Source organism: Diplotaxodon limnothrissa, linkage group LG18 (assembly GCF_057381915.1).
Source record: "Diplotaxodon limnothrissa isolate DT_005_m linkage group LG18, D_limnothrissa_male_GT1.1, whole genome shotgun sequence".
Classification (NCBI taxonomy): domain Eukaryota; kingdom Metazoa; phylum Chordata; class Actinopteri; order Cichliformes; family Cichlidae; genus Diplotaxodon; species Diplotaxodon limnothrissa.
In genome coordinates, this window is record NC_140613.1 from 24,725,320 (window position 1) to 24,745,727 (window position 20,408).

At 41.1% G+C, this 20,408-nt stretch overlaps 1 protein-coding gene across 1 annotated transcript; it reads left to right on the plus strand.

Moving 5' to 3' along the window:
- Positions 1-14,168: 14,168 nt before the first annotated feature.
- On the plus strand, positions 14,169-19,700 carry bcl6ab (BCL6A transcription repressor b). Its single transcript, XM_085377109.1, has 9 exons — positions 14,169-14,220; positions 15,737-15,908; positions 16,055-16,276; positions 16,367-17,173; positions 17,279-17,406; positions 17,525-17,692; positions 17,776-17,906; positions 18,009-18,146; positions 18,347-19,700. Exons 1-9 carry the CDS (start codon positions 14,190-14,192, stop codon positions 18,488-18,490), a joined length of 1,941 nt encoding a protein of 646 aa, XP_085233235.1. The 5' UTR covers positions 14,169-14,189; the 3' UTR covers positions 18,491-19,700.
- Positions 19,701-20,408: the final 708 nt, after the last annotated feature.

Here is a 20,408-nt window from a genome sequence, read left to right on the forward strand (position 1 = left end):
AGTGAGGAGGTGAAATTATTAACAAGATGATCGACCTCTGTTGGAGTAGCGTTCAGGTTAAAGCTAAACTACTCTGAGTATTTACTTTCTCAGCAATTATCTTACATTTTATTGTCAGGCAGTTATATCACCCAGCTTTGGAAATAAAAAAAAAGTTTCATAACTGCAAATTTTTCACCTTTGGGAGCTGCCCATTAAATAAACGTCCCCTCCTCTTGTCCTGTCTCTAGAGGGAGCCTAATTGTTTAAGTGAAAGACATCGTTCCTCATTCATTTTCCTCATCCAAATTTTCCTAACCGCCCTATTGTCAATGTTTTCAAAGCAAAACTGCCGGTGAGGCACTTAGGTTCACATAAAAAAAACCCTTCCCTCCCTCTCCCACACACGCAACCTTCCACGCACACACGGACACTCACAAGTGCGCGCACACACACACAGCCACACACTGAAATGCACATACACCACCTCTTGTTTCTGTGCAGCCCTTCCCCCCCGTCATCCTCCCAGAGGCTTTGCTGTAAAACAACAGGGGAATCAGCCACACTGACACCGTGTACTCTGGTACTTTTCCACAGATAACAGGCACTGAGAAGCAGAGTGTTGCAATCTGTGTTTATATTGACTCGGTGCATTTATTGCCTCGCATTCCATATCAAGGTAGACTGTGTTCAGCTATGACTTCATTGAAGCTGCTTTGTTCTTTTACTGACTATAAATTGGCTACTGATCAACGTCTGCAGTTTTCCACTCAGTGTGTCACTACAAACACCTTCATTTAGACGGTGCTTGCTCAGAATAGGGCTACAAAATAATTCAAAACAATGAAAATAAATTAAAGATTTCAAAGATAAGGACAGAAGAGGACAGCTTGATAATCACTCTGGGCAGTGTGTGCTGTCCTCAAAGTGATAGTACTCTGCATACACCGTAGTCATGTGCAAAACAAATGCCCCTGGCCTTTTTAAACATAGTTCAGCAAGCAAACACTTGTCCACAGTATTCGTACATAAAGTAAATACACTCAAAGAAATGCCAAAGGAAATTAGAATTTTGATATAGTTTTTAAGGGCATTTTTAAAGGGTCTTTAGGGCCTTTAGTAAAACAGTTTTGGATGTTTTGAGTTGGACGAGAGGTTTAAAAAAACCTCCATATTGTTTATAAAAAATTTTCCGCTTTGAAGACAATTGAGTGAAGTGTGGGAAGATTTCATGCAACTAAAAATTTGACCAGGGCTGTCTGCAACTACAGGGAAGCACACAGCAAAAGATGCAAAAGAGAAGTCTCTAGAACTTCTTGCAGCCGTTGGTGTCAAAGTGCATTTGCCTGCAGATATCAAGAGTTTGACCTGCATGCCAGGTGTCACGAGTCACGAGAAAACTTTTTTAACTACAAACTTTAGAGCAAAATGAACACGAGAATACGAACGTAACAAGCAAAGAGGCAAAATTTGCTTATGGGATGCTATTCACAGCAAGTGCTTTACAATACACAGCATTGTGTTTATGAAATCCAAAAATTAAACAGGGACTAAGAGCAGGCTTTTTTGGATTTTAGTAACATTTTCTGGAGTGATGAGTCACTAGGCAGTAGGCAGTTTCTCGGGAGAAGGCTCTCATATCAACTATGAAACACGGTGGTGGGTATATTATGGTCTGGGCTTGGTTTGAACCTGGGATGTTCGCCAGCTTGCATTCAACTTATCTGTTATTTCTGTAGTATGCAACATAACTGCTTAGAAAAAATGCACGTTGAACATAAGCAATGACGTGGACCTTCTTACGTGATAATGATAATGAACAGTCGCAAATTCACCAAGAGGAGGGTTAGGTAACAGTGCAGTCAAAGCCACATTCAATTGCCACTGAAATGTGGAGACATTGTGAACAGATAGCAGATGGAAGAAAACCCCCAAACATTTCAGCGAGCCAATAACGAGGAGTGGTGGACAAGATATTTCGCTAGATTCTGTCTCCAAAGAAGTGCTTCACTTTTTGTTCTCAGAGATAAATCTGACATTGTTGATGTTTCTATTGAATAAATTATGGAAAAAAGCCAGTTTCTCCTGTGTCCACCATTGTGCCCTTTCACTCAGGCACTGTTTCAACAATTCCCATGAGACGCCCTTATTTTTCCACATGACTTTAATGCACAGAGGTGGGGAAAGGTCATCATCTTTATTTACAATCGTTTTAACCACTTACAACTGAGGATGCATTTTTGGCTTAGCTCAACAAAGCCACCATTCATGAATCCCCTCCAAGCGTTTAATTCGAGGTTGGACCACGAGGAACACGACTCACTGTCCTCGAATGACCCGAGTCCAACGACATGTTCCAAATAACGCGATTTATACTTTTGCCGGTGTTGAAGAACATTGCGAAATTGGCCTGTTTGCAGTCGCTCTCAGGAACTCTTTGTGCAGTGTTGCCTCTAAATGGATCTCAATGTTAATGATTGGTTACAGTTAATTAACTTGGGTGATGTAACATATGTTGCCTTGTTTGTAAATTCATTACTGATCCGATGCTCAAGTGAACTGAGATAGAACAGCAATGCTCTGAATTCCTTTCAATGCTCAAATTATCTGTGCACCTGTAAACAACGACAAAAAGCTCCAGCTTTGGCCAACATGAAACGAGGTTGGGCACAGTTACAATAACCAAAACAAAAATAAAAGCAAAACTAAGCAGGGACTTTTTAAAAGATTCTGTCACCACCTCCTCATAAAAGTTGACAGAAACGGACAAAATATTGCCAATCTGATTCCAAGTCAGTCTACAAAGTTTGTTTCTTCTTACTGCTGCAACAGGTGGTTTTATCATTCAAAACTTACATGCATGCCAAAGTGCTGCCTGCTCAAATCAGGCTCTTTCATGTTTTTATTTTTGCTTTATTTAAATAAAAAGAAAAGGACTTGAATTATTAATCCTCCTTCTAAAGTTGGATGAATGTTTTTTAGGTGTCTGTCTTGTTTATTTTCACCTGAAACTATCAGCCACTCTCTTTCAATTTATTACCTGAAAGTACAAATTTACAGGATACTCCCAGAAAAATATGACCCGTTCTGTAAACTGCTGGCTTCTCCTTATCTTTACGGGACAACACGTTATTAGCAGCTTGGCCCAGTTTACTCAGTGCACCTGGGTCTCTTGAAGTTCAGTCATTTTCACGCATACCACCAGCACTTTAAATATGTACTTGTCAGTAAGTCTCTGCAGAGTGCATGAAAGCAGCTCAAAGGTCACTGTGCTTGGACTTTATGTGTTCAGTGTTGCATGGTTTGTTTGCAGCGCGCACTTCGAGAGCTGCTGGAAAGTAGCATTAAGATTTGTGCTGTTCTTCTAACAGTCAAGAATTTCTATGCCTCTTTGCTTCACCGTAGACAAATTTAACAACAAATTTGATCATTTTGAGGTTTTGTTTTTTTGTTTTGTTTTTTTTTACAAACCAAAAAACCACCAATAGAAAAAAGGCTCATTGCGTTGCAGACACTGATCTTGCAAGACTTTGTTCACTTGTGCATGCAACAGCCCAAATTCAAGTGCATGTGGTTAGTTCAACAGAAGTGAATGCTTCCCCCTAGCCCCACATGTCAGAATCAGAGTCATATTTTATTGACGTGACCCTTGATCCCTGGCAGGCAACCATGTACCTGGATCATGTTTGGGGACAGACATGTTGATATCCTTCTGCGTCTAGGCCCTGGGTCAGTGGAGTTCATGTAGATGGGTGGGGAGGGGTGCTTGTTAGCGCACAGCCTCTTTAACCGGTCAAGCAGGAGAGAAGAACAGCAACAATTTTGTTCCGGAGGCTGGCTGACTGGCTAAACCTGTGAAGTTGTGTTCATGACGTGCACGACATTCTTTAGTTGGACCCTGAGGAGAACCTGAGAAAGCAGTCAGTTTGAATATTGTTTCCCACTGCATTCAACAAATGCATGTAATCAGAAACATGTTTCTTAACCAACTGATAACGTGCTGATATCAGTTTATGTGTCATAATTATTACTACTTAGCCCTTGAGAACAGTTACATATGTTCTGCGGTTTCAGAAAACAAGCACACTGATACTAATAAGGATGTGATCGGACACGGCTCTGAGGATACAAATTTACAAACGAAAGCTTTTGTTACTAACTCTGAAAGATGTGGACATGGACGCTGCACCTGATATAAGCTGACTAATCGTATCTGTGCAACCTCTTCTTGCCTGCAAGTAAACAACCGAACCAGGAAATCCGATGTCTTTTTTTGTGTGTTTTTTTTCTCCTGCCAACGCGAGTGACTCTACAGAGATTGGTCTGTCATTCATTCAAAGGATGTGAAGACGAACAACCCACAGAAACTTGCACCTAAAGATAACCACTGGGGGAAAAACATCGACAGTGAAAACAACTAGAAATAGAGCACTTTGTTGCCATAGCCACCTGATGAGCTTTAATTTAGAAACACTAAACTGCAGAGGAGAGACTGAAAAAAAAATCAGTCTGACAATTTATTGTTTCTGTTTTGCATTGTTAGTTGTGTTTTAGAAGCATTTTTCATTTAACAATATAAGATTGTTTATTTTCTTTTAATGTCACATATGACCAATCAGTTAAAATGTACTACATGTAAAATGTGGCTTTGATGATGTTTTCTGCACCATTTACTTTGGATTTGCTGGCAGCTAGTTTATCAAGCTGAAGTGTTTTAATACCTATGCAAACAGAGCAGTGCTGACACTGGACGTACGGTAAAAGTGACTGAAGGTGTGGATAATAAAAGTGGATTATGGCCATTCTGGGAAGCACTATTTCCTAATAGTAAGACGGTCCTTTGTTTGAATCCACCAGCTAACCTTCCCTCTCTGTGTGTCTGTGAAGGTTCTCAGTCATCCAGGTCATCGTAGTCAAAGGAGCTTGCAAAGAAAAGCGTCTGGACTTCTTTAAGTCGCTTGAAGACGTTTCACCTCTCATCCGAGAAGCTTCTTCAGTTCTAAGGTCAAATGGTGGAGAGTCCCAGATATAAACCTAGTGGGAGTGACCTCCCACAGAGGGACAAAGGGACCCCCTGATGATATACATGCAAACTCTGTGCAGAGTTTGCATGTATATCCTGTTGTTGCAAGAGAGAGAACCTGTGCAGGTTCTCTCTGTACTTCCTCCCACATGAATGTTAGATTAATTGATGATTTTGAACTGACAGTAATTGTGAATGGCTGTCTGGCTCTATGTTGTAATCGTGTGACAGACTTGTGACCTGTGTAGGGTTGATGGTGTTTTCATTCAAGAAGGAATGAGTACAACTCAAAGTTCATGCACTATGTTATTTATATAATATCCTTCTCCCTACATCCCAGATGAAGTTTAATGCTCGGGGAGAAATGCGATATTTGTTGGTGTGAACAGGTTAGAAAGCAGATTATTGTGTACATATAATCCCGAGCTCTCACTAATAAGTAAGCTATCTCCGCACCTAAAGGAGGACAAAAACAATAACAAATATCTGGTACAAGGAAGCAGATAATGAGTTGCAGATTGCACTGAGTTAATCGGGGGTGAGCCATTAGTGAAGTGCATGTGCCAGAGGTGGGACCAAGTCATTGTTTTGCAAGTCTCAAGTAAGTCTCAAGTCTTTATCCTCAAGTCTCAAGTCAAGTCTCAAGTAATGTCAGGCAAGTCAGAGTCGAGTCTCAAGTCACTGGTGTAAAAGTCCGAGTCAAGTCACAAGTCTGAAACTTTGAATTTCAAGTCCTTTCGAGTCTTTAAAAAAAAAAAAAAACGAAAAAAGCATGTTGCAGTTATGCTAAATGTAAATATTAGACCATGTAATTTTAAAATCTGTGTTTTTCTCAACACATGACAAAATAGTGAACTTAGAAAATATACACAAATTGTGAAATTGCACCTCTTTAAAATGCAGCTCAATTAAACCTAGCTCCAAGAATAATTTTCACCGACAGTTCTGAGATAAGCTGCATGTTATTCTTGGATGCGGTTGTAGGACCAGCTTTAAAATCGCATGACAAAAATATCATACACATTAAAAAAAAAACTGTATCACCAACGTAGCCTGGACAACATTTGCTAGTTAGATGAAGTCAGCTATCTCATCTTAGCATATTTATATGCATATTTATAATTATACGGTTCTTGGAGTGAGTGCATACACTCATGAAGTTTAGTAACTTCAGGTCACTGCAACAAGCCCAGGTACAGTTTACCGACGGATGGGTGCAGGACCTTGAAATGCACCGTGTAGAACGAAAGACCATCGTACGTATCATAAGTTTACCAGTCTCACAAATTGTCGTCATAAATACACATTCCTTAACCGTTTATTAATAGGACCTTTGAGCTCAACGGTAATTAATTAGTAGTGGAAATAATTTCTGGTAGCGTTACAGAAATGTAGCAGTGACAACAATATTGTATGCTGTAATCACCGCGCGGATAGGAGGCGGCTGGCTTGACCGCGGCTCACAAATGACGGCTCACTTTACCGCAGTCTGTAATCGCACTGGGCAATTAGTGATACAAAAAACCTGTTTTATCCTGTGAATAAAAGTATATGTTTTTGTCAGTGTACCATAATAACAGAAGCGAAACGCAATATTGTATGAGGTGCCGTAAGGGACATTATTACTGAAACGCTCTCACACACACTACTGAAACGCTCTCACACACACACTACTGAAATTTTAGCTCTCACACACACACTACTGAAATTTTAGCTCTCACACACACACACTACTGAAATTTTAGCTCTCACACACACACACTACTGAAACGATCTCACACACACACACACTACTGAAACGCTCTCACACACACACACACACTACTGAAACGCTCTCACACACACACACACTACTGAAACGCTCTCACACACACACACACTACTGAAATTTTAGCTCTCACACACACACTACTGAAATTTTAGCTCTCACACACACACTACTGAAATTTTAGCTCTCACACACACACACACAACTGAAACGCTCTCACACACACACACACAACTGAAACGCTCTCACACACACACACACAACTGAAACGCTCTCACACACACACACACAACTGAAACGCTCTCACACACACTACTGAAATTTTAGCTCTCACACACACACTACTGAAATTTTAGCTCTCACACACACACTACTGAAACGCTCTCACACACACACACTACTGAAACGCTCTCACACACACACACTACTGAAACGCTCTCACACACACACACTACTGAAACGCTCTCACACACACACTACTGAAACGCTCTCACACACACTACTGAAACGCTCTCACACACACTACTGAAACGCTCTCACACACACTACTGAAACGCTCTCACACACACTACTGAAACGCTCTCACACACACCACTGAAACCAGAGGCATTTCTGCTGAACAGGAAGTTGTTTCCTGACAAGGAAACTGATGGAAAAAGTGGTATATTTCAAAACACTACAAGGATTTCTACTCAGCAACCTGCTAGTACAGCAGTCCCCAACCTTTTTTGCGCCACGTAAACAATATAAGAAATAAAAAAACGATAAATACCATGAAAACCATAAATAGAAATGTGTTCGAATTTTTGTGGAGGAATAAAACCCATTACATAGAAAGATCTCAGCTTGTGAAGGGATACAATAAAGGTGGTATCAAAACTCCAGAATTGGAATTTATGGTTGGCACCCTTAGAATTAAATGGTTAAAATCTTGTCTGTCACAGCCAGACTCTACTTAGCTCCACATCCCATGATTCTTGTTTAATAAAATAGTATACAGGATTAGACTTTATTTTGAAATGTGATTTTGCGGCAAATAAAATCCCCATAAAGATATCAAACTTTCCAAAACAGACGTTGCATTTTTGGGAAAATGAGATTTACCCACAACTTCTCCCCATAATTCAACCTTATGGAATAATAGGGTAATAACACTTAATCAAAAATCAATTTTCAAGAGTAACTGGTTTGAACAAAAATATTATATTCATAACAGATTTGTTGGATGATAACGGTGTCATTCTAAGTTACACAGACTTTTCAGAAAAATATTGTCTAAACTGTTCTCAAAGAGAATATAACAAATTTTGTGAACTGGTCCCACTGCCTCTGCTTCATTTGATTAAAATTTTTATGATATACAATAATTTCTCATCAGTGCTCCCAAATTTATTGCTAGGGCAATGTCAACTGTTTGATAAAAATGCAATAAGAAATTTGTTAGTAGTTTCTTCAAAGACAAAATATTTCATAGTTACAACAGAATGGTTACATGGCATGGTTCTAATTTAGTTATTTCATATACACTGGATAAAGCATACTAAAAATTTATGAAATAGCCTATTCTACCTAAAGTTAAAGAAACACACTTTAAACAAAACTAATACTGTGGCAGAATTTCTAAAAAAAGAGATTTGGCTTTGAGGTGGATCAGTGTTCTTTTTGTACTGATGAAAATGAAACCCTAGAACATCTTTTTTTTTCCTATCACACAATGTATTTGGTGCAACTTAAAAAAATGGATTTCCCTAAATATTAATGATGTGCCACTGTTTGAATTACATCATAATTTTTTTATATGGATCATCTAGCATTGGATGTCTCAGACATTATTAACATCATCATACTTTTGAGTAAATATCATATCCATTGTGCTAAATGGAGGAACGCTAAGCCTTCTCTCCCTGGTTTTATTGATGATTTTAAGATATTTTTCTTTGCTAAAAAAGACAAAAAACACATATGCCAAAAAAATAACCAGGATAATGCACGTCTCCCGCTATTCAAAATTTTGACTTATGCTGAGGCTAATATATTGTTAAGTAATGCAGCTGTCTCACTAAGGTCCAGAATCGATTTGTTCCACGATTCGATTCAATTCAATTCAATTTGATTATGGGGAATTTTGACAGTCAGAAATATTATAATTCAGATCAGTACATTTACATATTTTTGTATTTAAAAAAAGGAAGCTGACACACGCAAGACTTTATCAAAGGTGTGAGCATCACAGCAGATGCCTTTGTGTCAAAGTAGCTGAAGATAAAACATAAAAACATGAAGGTGGTTTTCCTGGCCTGGGATTTTATAAAAAAATATTCTGCAGTACATCAAAAACGAAAGAAAACCATATGAACGTTACCTCTGACGTTACAGCGGTTTTATTAGAGACACGGCTAACGTTTTGCATTTTGCATAATTTTAAAAAGTTTAAATTTATTCAGTATTGAACGGCAGAAATTAGGTTTTCTTTTCGGAAGTATGTAAAATGAAAAAAAAAAAACAGCGGCCGACTGCGCTGTAAACAACAGTAGACTTGTGCATAACAAGCAAGCGAATAATACAGAAAACAGATTTTTAGACGGGAAACTGTTCTTGAAGTACAGAGAGAGAGAAAGAGAGGGCTGTGCATGACGTGCGATTTTATCGTGGTGGAAGCAAAACAGTGAAGGAATTCATGACGATGTTTATGTGAAGCGCAGTTTGGATCTCCTTTTGCTGCTGGTTCAGTCAATATTGTTTGGAGAGAGATAAAACTAACAGCTTTAGAATCGGCGCAAAAACGGCGTGAAAACAAAGCGCGGACCTGCCGACAGATCAGAGTCAGCGAGCTGTCGGCTTTCAGCCCCGACCGTGTCCGTGCTGTCGGGTGAGAAAGGCGACATCTCACTGATTCTGATCCGCGGGTCCGCGCTGTGTGTTTACGTCTTTGTGCAGAAGCCGTGTACCTGCTCTCATTTACTGTCTTAGCTGTTTGGTGGTTGTTGAAATTTTGTGAGGTTTCACCAGAGATTCTGGCATTTCGGGTAAAATAAATTTATATTAAAAAATCGATTCAGGATTTTAATGAATCGATTTCACGTTATCCAAGCCAGAATCGATTTTAATCAATAAATCGATTATAAAAACCCACCCCTAACTAACAGGTTGCTGAGTAGACATCTGTGTAGTGGTTTGTTTGAAATCTAACACTTTTTCCTTCAGTTTCCTTGTCAAGAATTAACTTCCTGTTCAACTGAAACACCTTCCTGTTTAACTGAAATGCCTTCCTGTTCAACTGAAATGACTTGGTTTTTCAGTAGTGTGTGTGAGAGCGTTTCAGTAGTGTGTGTGAGAGCGTTTCAGTAGTGTGTGTGAGAGCGTTTCAGTTGTGTGTGTGAGAGCGTTTCAGTAGTGTGTGTGAGAGCGTTTCAGTTGTGTGTGTGAGAGCGTTTCAGTAGTGTGTGTGAGAGCTAAAATTTCAGTAGTGTGTGTGAGAGCGTTTCAGTAGTGTGTGTGAGAGCGTTTCAGTAGTGTGTGTGAGAGCGTTTCAGTTGTGTGTGTGAGAGCATTTCAGTAGTGTGTGTGAGAGCGTTTCAGTTGTGTGTGTGAGAGCGTTTCAGTAGTGTGTGTGAGAGCTAAAATTTCAGTAGTGTGTGTGAGAGCGTTTCAGTAGTGTGTGTGAGAGCGTTTCAGTAGTGTGTGTGAGAGCTAAAATTTCAGTCGTGTGTGTGAGAGCGTTTCAGTAGTGTGTGTGAGAGCTAAAATTTCAGTAGTGTGTGTGAGAGCTAAAATTTCAGTAGTGTGTGTGAGAGCGTTTCAGTTGTGTGTGTGAGAGCGTTTCAGTTGTGTGTGTGAGAGCGTTTCAGTTGTGTGTGTGAGAGCTAAAATTTCAGTCGTGTGTGTGAGAGCGTTTCAGTAGTGTGTGTGAGAGCTAAAATTTCAGTAGTGTGTGTGAGAGCGTTTCAGTAGTGTGTGTGAGAGCGTTTCAGTTGTGTGTGTGAGAGCTAAAATTTCAGTTGTGTGTGTGAGAGCGTTTCAGTAGTGTGTGTGAGAGCGTTTCAGTAGTGTGTGTGAGAGCGTTTCAGTAGTGTGTGTGAGAGCTAAAATTTCAGTAGTGTGTGTGAGAGCGTTTCAGTAGTGTGTGTGAGAGCGTTTCAGTTGTGTGTGTGAGAGCTAAAATTTCAGTTGTGTGTGTGAGAGCGTTTCAGTAGTGTGTGTGAGAGCGTTTCAGTAGTGTGTGTGAGAGCGTTTCAGTAGTGTGTGTGAGAGCTAAAATTTCAGTAGTGTGTGTGAGAGCGTTTCAGTTGTGTGTGTGAGAGCGTTTCAGTAGTGTGTGTGAGAGCGTTTCAGTAGTGTGTGTGAGAGCGTTTCAGTTGTGTGTGTGAGAGCGTTTCAGTAGTGTGTGTGAGAGCTAAAATTTCAGTAGTGTGTGTGAGAGCGTTTCAGTAGTGTGTGTGAGAGCTAAAATTTCAGTAGTGTGTGTGAGAGCTAAAATTTCAGTAGTGTGTGTGAGAGCGTTTCAGTAGTGTGTGTGAGAGCGTTTCAGTAGTGTGTGTGAGAGCTAAAATTTCAGTAGTGTGTGTGAGAGCGTTTCAGTAGTGTGTGTGAGAGCGTTTCAGTAGTGTGTGTGAGAGCGTTTCAGTTGTGTGTGTGAGAGCGTTTCAGTAGTGTGTGTGAGAGCTAAAATTTCAGTAGTGTGTGTGAGAGCGTTTCAGTAGTGTGTGTGAGAGCTAAAATTTCAGTAGTGTGTGTGAGAGCGTTTCAGTAGTGTGTGTGAGAGCGTTTCAGTTGTGTGTGTGAGAGCTAAAATTTCAGTAGTGTGTGTGAGAGCGTTTCAGTAGTGTGTGTGAGAGCGTTTCAGTAGTGTGTGTGAGAGCTAAAATTTCAGTCGTGTGTGTGAGAGCTAAAATTTCAGTAGTGTGTGTGAGAGCGTTTCAGTAGTGTGTGCGAGAGCGTTTCAGTTGTGTGTGTGAGAGCTAAAATTTCAGTAGTGTGTGTGAGAGCGTTTCAGTAGTGTGTGTGAGAGCGTTTCAGTAGTGTGTGTGAGAGCTAAAATTTCAGTCGTGTGTGTGAGAGCTAAAATTTCAGTAGTGTGTGTGAGAGCGTTTCAGTAGTGTGTGTGAGAGCGTTTCAGTTGTGTGTGTGAGAGCTAAAATTTCAGTAGTGTGTGTGAGAGCGTTTCAGTTGTGTGTGTGAGAGCTAAAATTTCAGTAGTGTGTGTGAGAGCGTTTCAGTAGTGTGTGTGAGAGCGTTTCAGTAGTGTGTGTGAGAGCTAAAATTTCAGTCGTGTGTGTGAGAGCGTTTCAGTAGTGTGTGTGAGAGCGTTTCAGTAGTGTGTGTGAGAGCTAAAATTTCAGTAGTGTGTGTGAGAGCGTTTCAGTTGTGTGTGTGAGAGCGTTTCAGTTGTGTGTGTGAGAGCTAAAATTTCAGTAGTGTGTGTGAGAGCGTTTCAGTAGTGTGTGTGAGAGCGTTTCAGTTGTGTGTGTGAGAGCGTTTCAGTTGTGTGTGTGAGAGCGTTTCAGTTGTGTGTGTGAGAGCGTTTCAGTAGTGTGTGTGAGAGCGTTTCAGTTGTGTGTGTGAGAGCGTTTCAGTTGTGTGTGTGAGAGCGTTTCAGTTGTGTGTGTGAGAGCTAAAATTTCAGTTGTGTGTGTGAGAGCGTTTCAGTAATAATGTCCCTTACGGCACCTCATAATATTGTGTCAGGACAATTCACTATTTATGCACAATAAATAAAGGAGCATAGCGCGACAATTTCTGTTCAGCGCCAGACTTGCTTGTAACCTATATCACTAATTATGTTATGAAAATGACGTATTAACTACTAAAAAACACTGACCTTCGTGTAAATGCTTGGAGCAGACTAACCTGTGAGCTGGAGTGTTCTGGGACGTTATATTTGGTCTTTGAATGGCTGCAATCCAGGCCATCCGTCGCGTCTTTGTTACTTCGGAAACATGGCTCGAACAATTTCTCTTCAACGACATAATCCGATAACAACCGATCTCTTTACCCGTCGGCTTCCCGTGGCTGTCATGCGACCGGCTATTGCAGTTAATAATACAACGGCTTCTTGACATTTTTGTGTTTCTTTTTATCGCTGTTTAACTGATTTTAATTGAAAGCCTGCGTGCGCTAGTACCGCTTGCCACGAGTTCCCAGAATCCTTTGCGGTTCTACCCGTGAATGACCTCACATTTTCAATCTCTATATAATATGCATGTTAAATTTTATATTTGGGGTAAAATATCAAGTCTTTTCAAGTAAACCGGTTCAAGTCCAATTCAAGTCCCAAGTCATTGGTGTAAAAGTCCAAGTCAAGTCACAAGTCTTAGAACATTTTTTCAAGTCAAGTCTAAAGTCATAAAATTAATGACTCGAGTCTGACTCGAGTCCAAGTCATGTGACTCGAGTCCACACCTCTGGCATGTGCATCTAGGAACATGCCATAAACTTTACCGCAGTCTGTTCATAATTTTCATACCGTGACGTTAATATCTTCAGACTTTCAAAACAGTTCAGGACCTATTCAGGAACTTTGTTGCACAATAATTATCAATTAGTTCAAGATCTGTTGACTCATCGATTAGTCCCCGGGGTGTTCTGAGTGTAAACCAGATTAAAATGCAGCTGCTGATGGTGAGACAGGAAGTGGTTGGAACACAGACGAGTGTATCTCAGCCTTGTGGAGAGTTGAGGGCTGTACACATGCACATGCATCGCTTTAGACAGCCCATGTGTGACACTAAAGTAGGCCTTTATAGTAGGCAGTGTTTGTGCGATTCTTCACACAAAATGTGTGTATGATGTGAGATCGCGTTTTGGTTATGATCTCTAACACATGAACAAATAATCAGTAGAACTTTTCTACTAGATCAAAAGAAAATGCTTCAGTTTGAAGTGATCTTAATCGAGTTTAACCAGCGATGGAAAGGCATTTTTAGGGCAAGCCGAGTGTGAAATGAAACCCACGTGTTAAAAACAACAACAAAACAAACAAGTAAGCCGCTATTAGCGTTTGAATTATTTGGGTGTGAGATGACATCTAAACTCTTCTTAGGCGTATGGGAGGGTTTTAGAGCTACAGCAGGCGCTCATGTTCCCCTCGGTATTTATAACTCGGTCAGCTGACCTTGTACTTGGACTGATCCACTTCGCGGGGGATGCGAAGTCAGACGGGAAATAAAAAAACACATTAAAAATTGCGATTTTTGACACGGGCTTTAATAACCCCACAGCTGTGTTTTAATCCCGGCGTTTATTGATCAAATGTCGGTTACTCCCCGCAGTGCTGCGGGCCCACGGCTGAAAGGCCGCCGGCGGCGGAGAGCAGCTCCTCCGCTGCTCGGAGGATGGTACGGCCCTGTGTTGAAATTCCGAGAATTGAGCCGCTCTGTTTCTTAGAACTGGATTCTCAGAACTGGATTCTCAGAACTAGTGATGCACAGAGTTTCGAGGAAACTTTTACAAGGTGACTTTTTTTCCCTTCCTATTTTCTCAGCATTACCCTCAGAAGTGTAGAGAAGTAGCAGATGCTCGTGTGGCTTCCTCGCCTCTATGTCTTTCTTTCTCCTTTAATTTCTGTGCCACTTATTTTCATTATTGCGAAGGTTTTATGGCTCCGTTAGCCAGGAGTGAAGTAAACGATGTGAGCCGTGGTAGCTGTTCAGATGGGATAGTTAGTAAAGACGGTCTTAAACTTTCCTTTTATGTGTTTATTCCAGCTCACGAGGCCTGTTTGTCTTATTGTGTTATTATTTATTATTATTTTAAAAAAGCTGTTTAGTTGATACCACCCTTTCACATGATCGAGGTTACATATCAACCGGGAAACAGTGGCGCAACAGGACCGGTCGGACTAGTTCAGTCAACATCTAGATTTCCTCTGCGTATTTCTTTTGTCGACACTATTTTCACTTGTTTAATTGTGCCCTTCAAACTGAGCCGACTACTTTTTTTGATCTTTGATTCGTAAACCATCAGTTCTAACTCCGCAATCGGTGTTTAAACACAATGAAAACATATTACGAAACTTCGCGACAGCCCTTCGGACATGACAGCTGAGTAGTATTTCCATACTTGACAGGGCTCGCGCTGACCTGCTCGGCTTTAACGCACAGCAGCGAGATTACTCAGCCGCCACTCCTTGAAATCACATCCTACGAAATCATGCCGCCTCGGTTTAGTCTGAAACTGCGAAGGTTTAGAAACAACTGTTTGGGTGGGGTGAGGGGGAGTGAATGTTAATGGGTTAAAGGAGATGAATTGCAGTTAAATCGGGGAACAGGAAACCTCTCTGTGCGCGCTGGCAACCTAATCTGAGCAGCCGGGACGGAATGTGCTCAACGTCAAACGCGCTCACGGACTGTGGGCTGCCAGCAGATAGTTTGCTGTGTTTGTCCACACGCTGTGCCGCTGCAGCGGAAAGACGAGACGAGTTAAACACTTGCGACACGGACACACTAAGTCACCGGTTTTACTGTCTTATGTTTGCGCTTTATTTCCCGCGGTCAAGATTTGCTGCCACTTGACAGAAGCTTGTGTTGACATTGACCCAGTGAAGCAGTGCGGCTGTTTTCCATAATATGTTGAAATGCTGATTAGAGGTTGTACTCTGTAATATCACCGTCATATAGGCTCAATTATTGTCAGAGCAGGGCTGTAAAGGTTTAGTGAGCCTCCCTTATTTGCGTTTCTCTTTGCAATGGCGCCTCCTTTTGTCCTAACGTTGTTACTGTTTTGGTTTGAAGTTTGTTTTGAAGCTACGTGGCTCATACTGAACAGCAGCAGCATGTTTTGAACCAATTAAAATTTTCTGTCACTCCAGGTTTTTATTTGTGGAATAATTGAAACGTTCATACCAATAAAATCGTGTAACTGTATTTTCACCTTGTTTGTTTGTTTGTTTTTTCTTCCTACATTCAGCCCACAGTGGGTCAGTTGTAGAGTTTTCCATATTGATCACACCCTTTACAACTTTTGCACAGGTTATGACAGCATGGCCACGACTGCAGACGACTGCATTCAGTTCACACGCCATGCAGGCGACGTCCTGCTCAACTTCAACCGCCTGCGCAGCAGGAACATCCTCACCGATGTGTCCATACAGGTGGACGGACAGCTTTTCCGAGCTCACAAGGCCATCCTGGTGGCTTGCAGGTATACACTGTCAAAAGATCTGACTCGAGTTCACCAACACAAGACTATATATGTAACTACTATGTCATTATTTATAGTGAATAAGTTGGAATTGGGAAATTTGGTTTCGTAGCTCATACCAAACTATCTCTCTTTCTGTTTTACAGTGGCTTCTTTTATTCCGTGTTCATGGATCCTGAGAATGCAAACCTCAGTGCCATCAGCTTAGACCCCAAAGTAGACCCCAAGGCTTTCTCCATCCTTCTAGATTTCATGTACACATCCTGTCTGAACCTTAACGACACTGTGGTCGTGACCACCCTGAATACAGCCATCTACCTCCAGATGGAACACGTGGCCAACACTTGCCACAGATTCATTAAGTCCAGGTAAAAACCTAAAAAATAAATAAAAGAAAATGCCTTGTCTTGGGGGAAAAACTAAAGAGATCTGACTTAGAGATGAATGTGTTTTTACAGGAGCGTGCAGAGTGAAGAGATACAGAGGAACTCATTACATCTGGCTGAAGAAATCTCTGCTTTAAGGCCCGACTATGTAAACAACTGTACACCAAACATGCCCCTTCCTCACGAGTCCAGAGGCTACATGCCCAGTGTTTTCAGGGGGATCAACACGTCTGGCTCCTATCACGTCTATGGTGACGTCTGTATTGCTGCTGAGAAATTAGAAGGTTCTCCGAACATTAGATGCTCACTAGTACCCACCACCAACATGGCTCACAATGAGTCCAATGCCATTATCTCCCACTCACTCCCATCCCATGTCGGTTACCTCCCCAGTATCATCCGCCCGGCAGTAGCTCACAGCAGCTTTCAAGGACCTGTTCCTCCAATGGAGGAAGACAGCATTCAGCACCCACAAACCAACTGTGTAAGAACGTCCCCAGGCTTTAACAAAGGTGTCATTTGCAGCCCCCAGAGCCCCCTTAGATCTGACTGCCAGCCAAACTCACCCACTGAGTCGAGCAGCAGCAGAAATGCAAGCATGAGCCTCAAGTGGCAATCGGACTGCCCCAAAGATATGAAGGCCCGCAACTGGAAGAAGTACAAGTTCATCGTTATGAACCAGACTTCGGATGGGAATGAAAAGGAGGCTCAAGGAAACAACGCTAATGCTACCGGCGCCATGTCCCCTACACCAAGCCCTGGCAAGAGCAGTGAGGCAGGAGGACACAGCGATGCCCAGGCAGAAGAAGGAGCTGGTGACCATCAAGAAGAAAGTCCCAGGTCTCAGAGTGTGGACAGCACAAGCTGCAGCAGTGTCAGGTAAAAGTGCAGCTCACAGACAGATCTAATGTGAAATCAGCGCTTTATGACGTTAAGGAGCTTAAAGTAACTTCATACTAATGTTGCTCGTCTTCCTCATTGCAGCAACAACAGATGCTCCACATGTGGCTGCGACAGCCCTCAGTGTATGGAAGCAGGCCACCTGTCTCCTGACTCATACAGCAAAGATGACTCCACCAAGCTACACTCGGATTATTCCACCTCCAGCTGTGGTAAGAGGAACGCACAAATATTAAACTGTTAGCTTGTCTTTAAGCTCTAAGAAGCCTTTTGATCTGATTTTGTGTCATTGTTAGTCACATTTTCATTTATTTCTACTTCTTTTTGCAGAAAACAACAGTTACATCTGCAACGGGTGCGACTCAAAGTTCTCAGACGAAGATTCTCTCAAAGAGCACATGGCCCAGGTCCACAGCGACAAGCCATACAAGTGTGACTGCTGCCAGGCTGCCTTCCGCTACAAGGGCAACCTGGCCAGCCATAAGACTGTTCACACAGGTAAGAGTCACTGCAGGCTCTGCCTCATTTTCAGAACTCAAGGAAGGGAGTTGTTGTATTCACCTGCTTTCCTTAACCTCCAGGTGCAAAGCCATACCACTGCAACATCTGCGGAGCTCAGTTTAACCGGCCAGCCAATCTCAAGACTCATACTCGTATCCACTCTGGAGAAAAGCCATACAAGTGCGAAACGTGTGGGTCCCGATTTGTCCAGGTGAGGAGAAGAACCCCCCCCCCCCAAAAAAAACACCTTCTCATCTTTAGGAAAAATTTCAAGTGTAGCCTCATTATTAACATTAGTCATTTTCTCCCGCAGGTGGCCCACCTTCGTGCACATGTGTTAATTCACACGGGGGAGAAACCGTACCCTTGTGAGATCTGCGGAACGCACTTCCGTCACCTTCAGACACTCAAGAGCCACATGCGCATTCATACAGGAGAGAAGCCTTATCATGTAAGCTTCCTAATCACCCTCCCCTCTTTATCCAACGTGTCTGCTGGCTAAAAACAGAGTAATCCCATCATGCCGGTGATCCATATGCCTGTCAATAGTTATAATTCCTGACTGGTAATCCTCGAAAGAGCTAGCTGATCTGAGCTGTCCATTTATAAACAGGGATTCTAAATAATGCTTTTATTTCTCCTTTACTTTAGTGTGAAAAATGTGACCTCCACTTCAGACACAAGAGTCAGCTGAGGCTTCACCTGCGACAGAAGCACGGGGCCGTCACTAACACCAAGGCTCAGTATCGCAGGTCTCCTGGCAACATCCTTACAGGCCTGGCGAACTCCTGCTGAGCGTGCTGCAGACCTTCATCTCCCCCCCCCCCCAAAAAAAACCCCCAACTTTTTTCTTTCACCAGCCGGCATGCCGTCAAAAATTCTATTTTTTTTTCTAAACACAACCAGGAATTTGTGTTGCCCTTTACGTATTTGTACGTGATGCACATACTTTATGTAAGTTCTTTGTGAATGTTTAACGACAGAATGTACTTTTTTTTTTTTATGTGAATTTAAAATTTCTTTTTTGGCAAATCACTCAACACAGTGTCTGAATTGAAGGACAGCTCTCCTTTTCGTACACATTGAGAATCACTGTTACACTTGTGCTTCAGCTGTAGATATGACTTCGCCCGTTAATGTGGTCTTTTGCAGTCTTACGCTGTTATTTGTTTGTTTGCCAAGGCTTGCCTGTAAATAAGATAATATATATATTTTAAGATTGCCATCTGCTGGCAGAGTACGAATATATTTACATTTTTCTTAATGCAGTAAGCTTTACTGACTGTCAGTAACACCAGGAATTGTTGTTTTGTTGTGTCATAGGTTGTGGTACTTATTGCAATAAGCATAGCTCGTCAGTCATTTAAGCAAATGTTTTTATTGTATTGTACAGTTTCCCCTTTTCATTTCTGGTTTAATGTTGTTGTTTTGCACATGCACATGATGCTGTAATTCATATATTTTCTTACTTTTATTCACGTATTTCTACTTAACATGTCAAAAAAGCTTGTTAAAATCAGTTCTCAGCACTTGCATTCTTATTTATATATATTTTTTTATTTTTCTTGGCTGAATTCTTTTGCATTTGGTTCTGCATTGATCCGTTTTTCTCAGCAGGATCATTAAACTTTGATAATCTTTTTACCTTGTGTGTCATAGTTCAATCTGACTAACCAGTTGAATCATTAGTGCCTTACAGTCACACGTTTCTGCTAGCTGCTTTCTCTGACTGCCCATTAAGGCATTTTACTGTCAACAATACGACTGCTGCAGTGAACTGCTTCTGTGATGCATTTCCCGTTTCGCATTTGGTACTTTGCCCTGTTATTATGTGAAAGCATGTCAAGGTACTGTTTTTTTTGAAAGCTTCTGTTCTGTAATGTGTAGCTCTTTAAATGCAGACACCAGGCCTCAAGCTAAAACACTCAGGAATATTAGTAATATGTAAGCAAATGTCTGTAACTACAGATTTTATTACAAACACAAAAATAAAATGTTTATTATATAGCACACAATGCAGCATTTGTTTTCATTATTTTTAAGAAACATGATTCAAGCAATGAGTCATCCCAGCATTTAAAATTCATAACTGAATATTGTAGACATGGGAAATGTAGAGTATATATCAAACCTCATCTCTGGCTCTTACTTAGTCTTTGTTGTCAGCTTATATTTGTTTTAAAAAAAATTAGTGACGGAGGGAATCAGTTCCTATGAAGACCAATAATGCAATGGCTAAATGAAATGCTGAGATATGTATGTACATTTGAAGGTACATATTCTTCTTACTGACAGAGACGCACATGCTTTGATTACTACATCAGTTCAGTAAAAGATAAACAATTAAAAGACAAAGCTCCAGAAATATCACAGGACAAACGCTGCCAGCACCCTTTTCTATGTTTTTACTCAGTTAGTGAAATTCCAAACAATAACACAAACTAGTTTCTTTTTTTCTTTTCTTTTCTTTACTTCATCAGCTTTTCTTTATGACATATTAAAACAGACATATTATGAAAATTGCACTTCACCGAGCATATACTGTGATGTTTGGCGCCACCTGCTGGTTTATTAGGATGGAAACGAGGAGCTGTGGCTTGTCTACAAACTACATCCAGTCAGATACATACACTGTTGGACAATGACACTTTTTAAAAAAATGTTTTGCATCTGTTCACTGTCACAAAGGTGGCATATAATTTTAAATAAAAGT

Excerpts from the sequence above, each read along its gene's own strand:
- bcl6ab (XM_085377109.1), top strand. The coding sequence starts at position 14,190 with ATGCACAGAGTTTCGAGGAAACTTTTACAAG. Across the intron at positions 15,909-16,054 it reads GCCATCCTGGTGGCTTGCAG|TGGCTTCTTTTATTCCGTGT; the intron begins GTATACACTGTC and ends TCTGTTTTACAG. Across the intron at positions 18,147-18,346 it reads CAGGAGAGAAGCCTTATCAT|TGTGAAAAATGTGACCTCCA; the intron begins GTAAGCTTCCTA and ends CCTTTACTTTAG.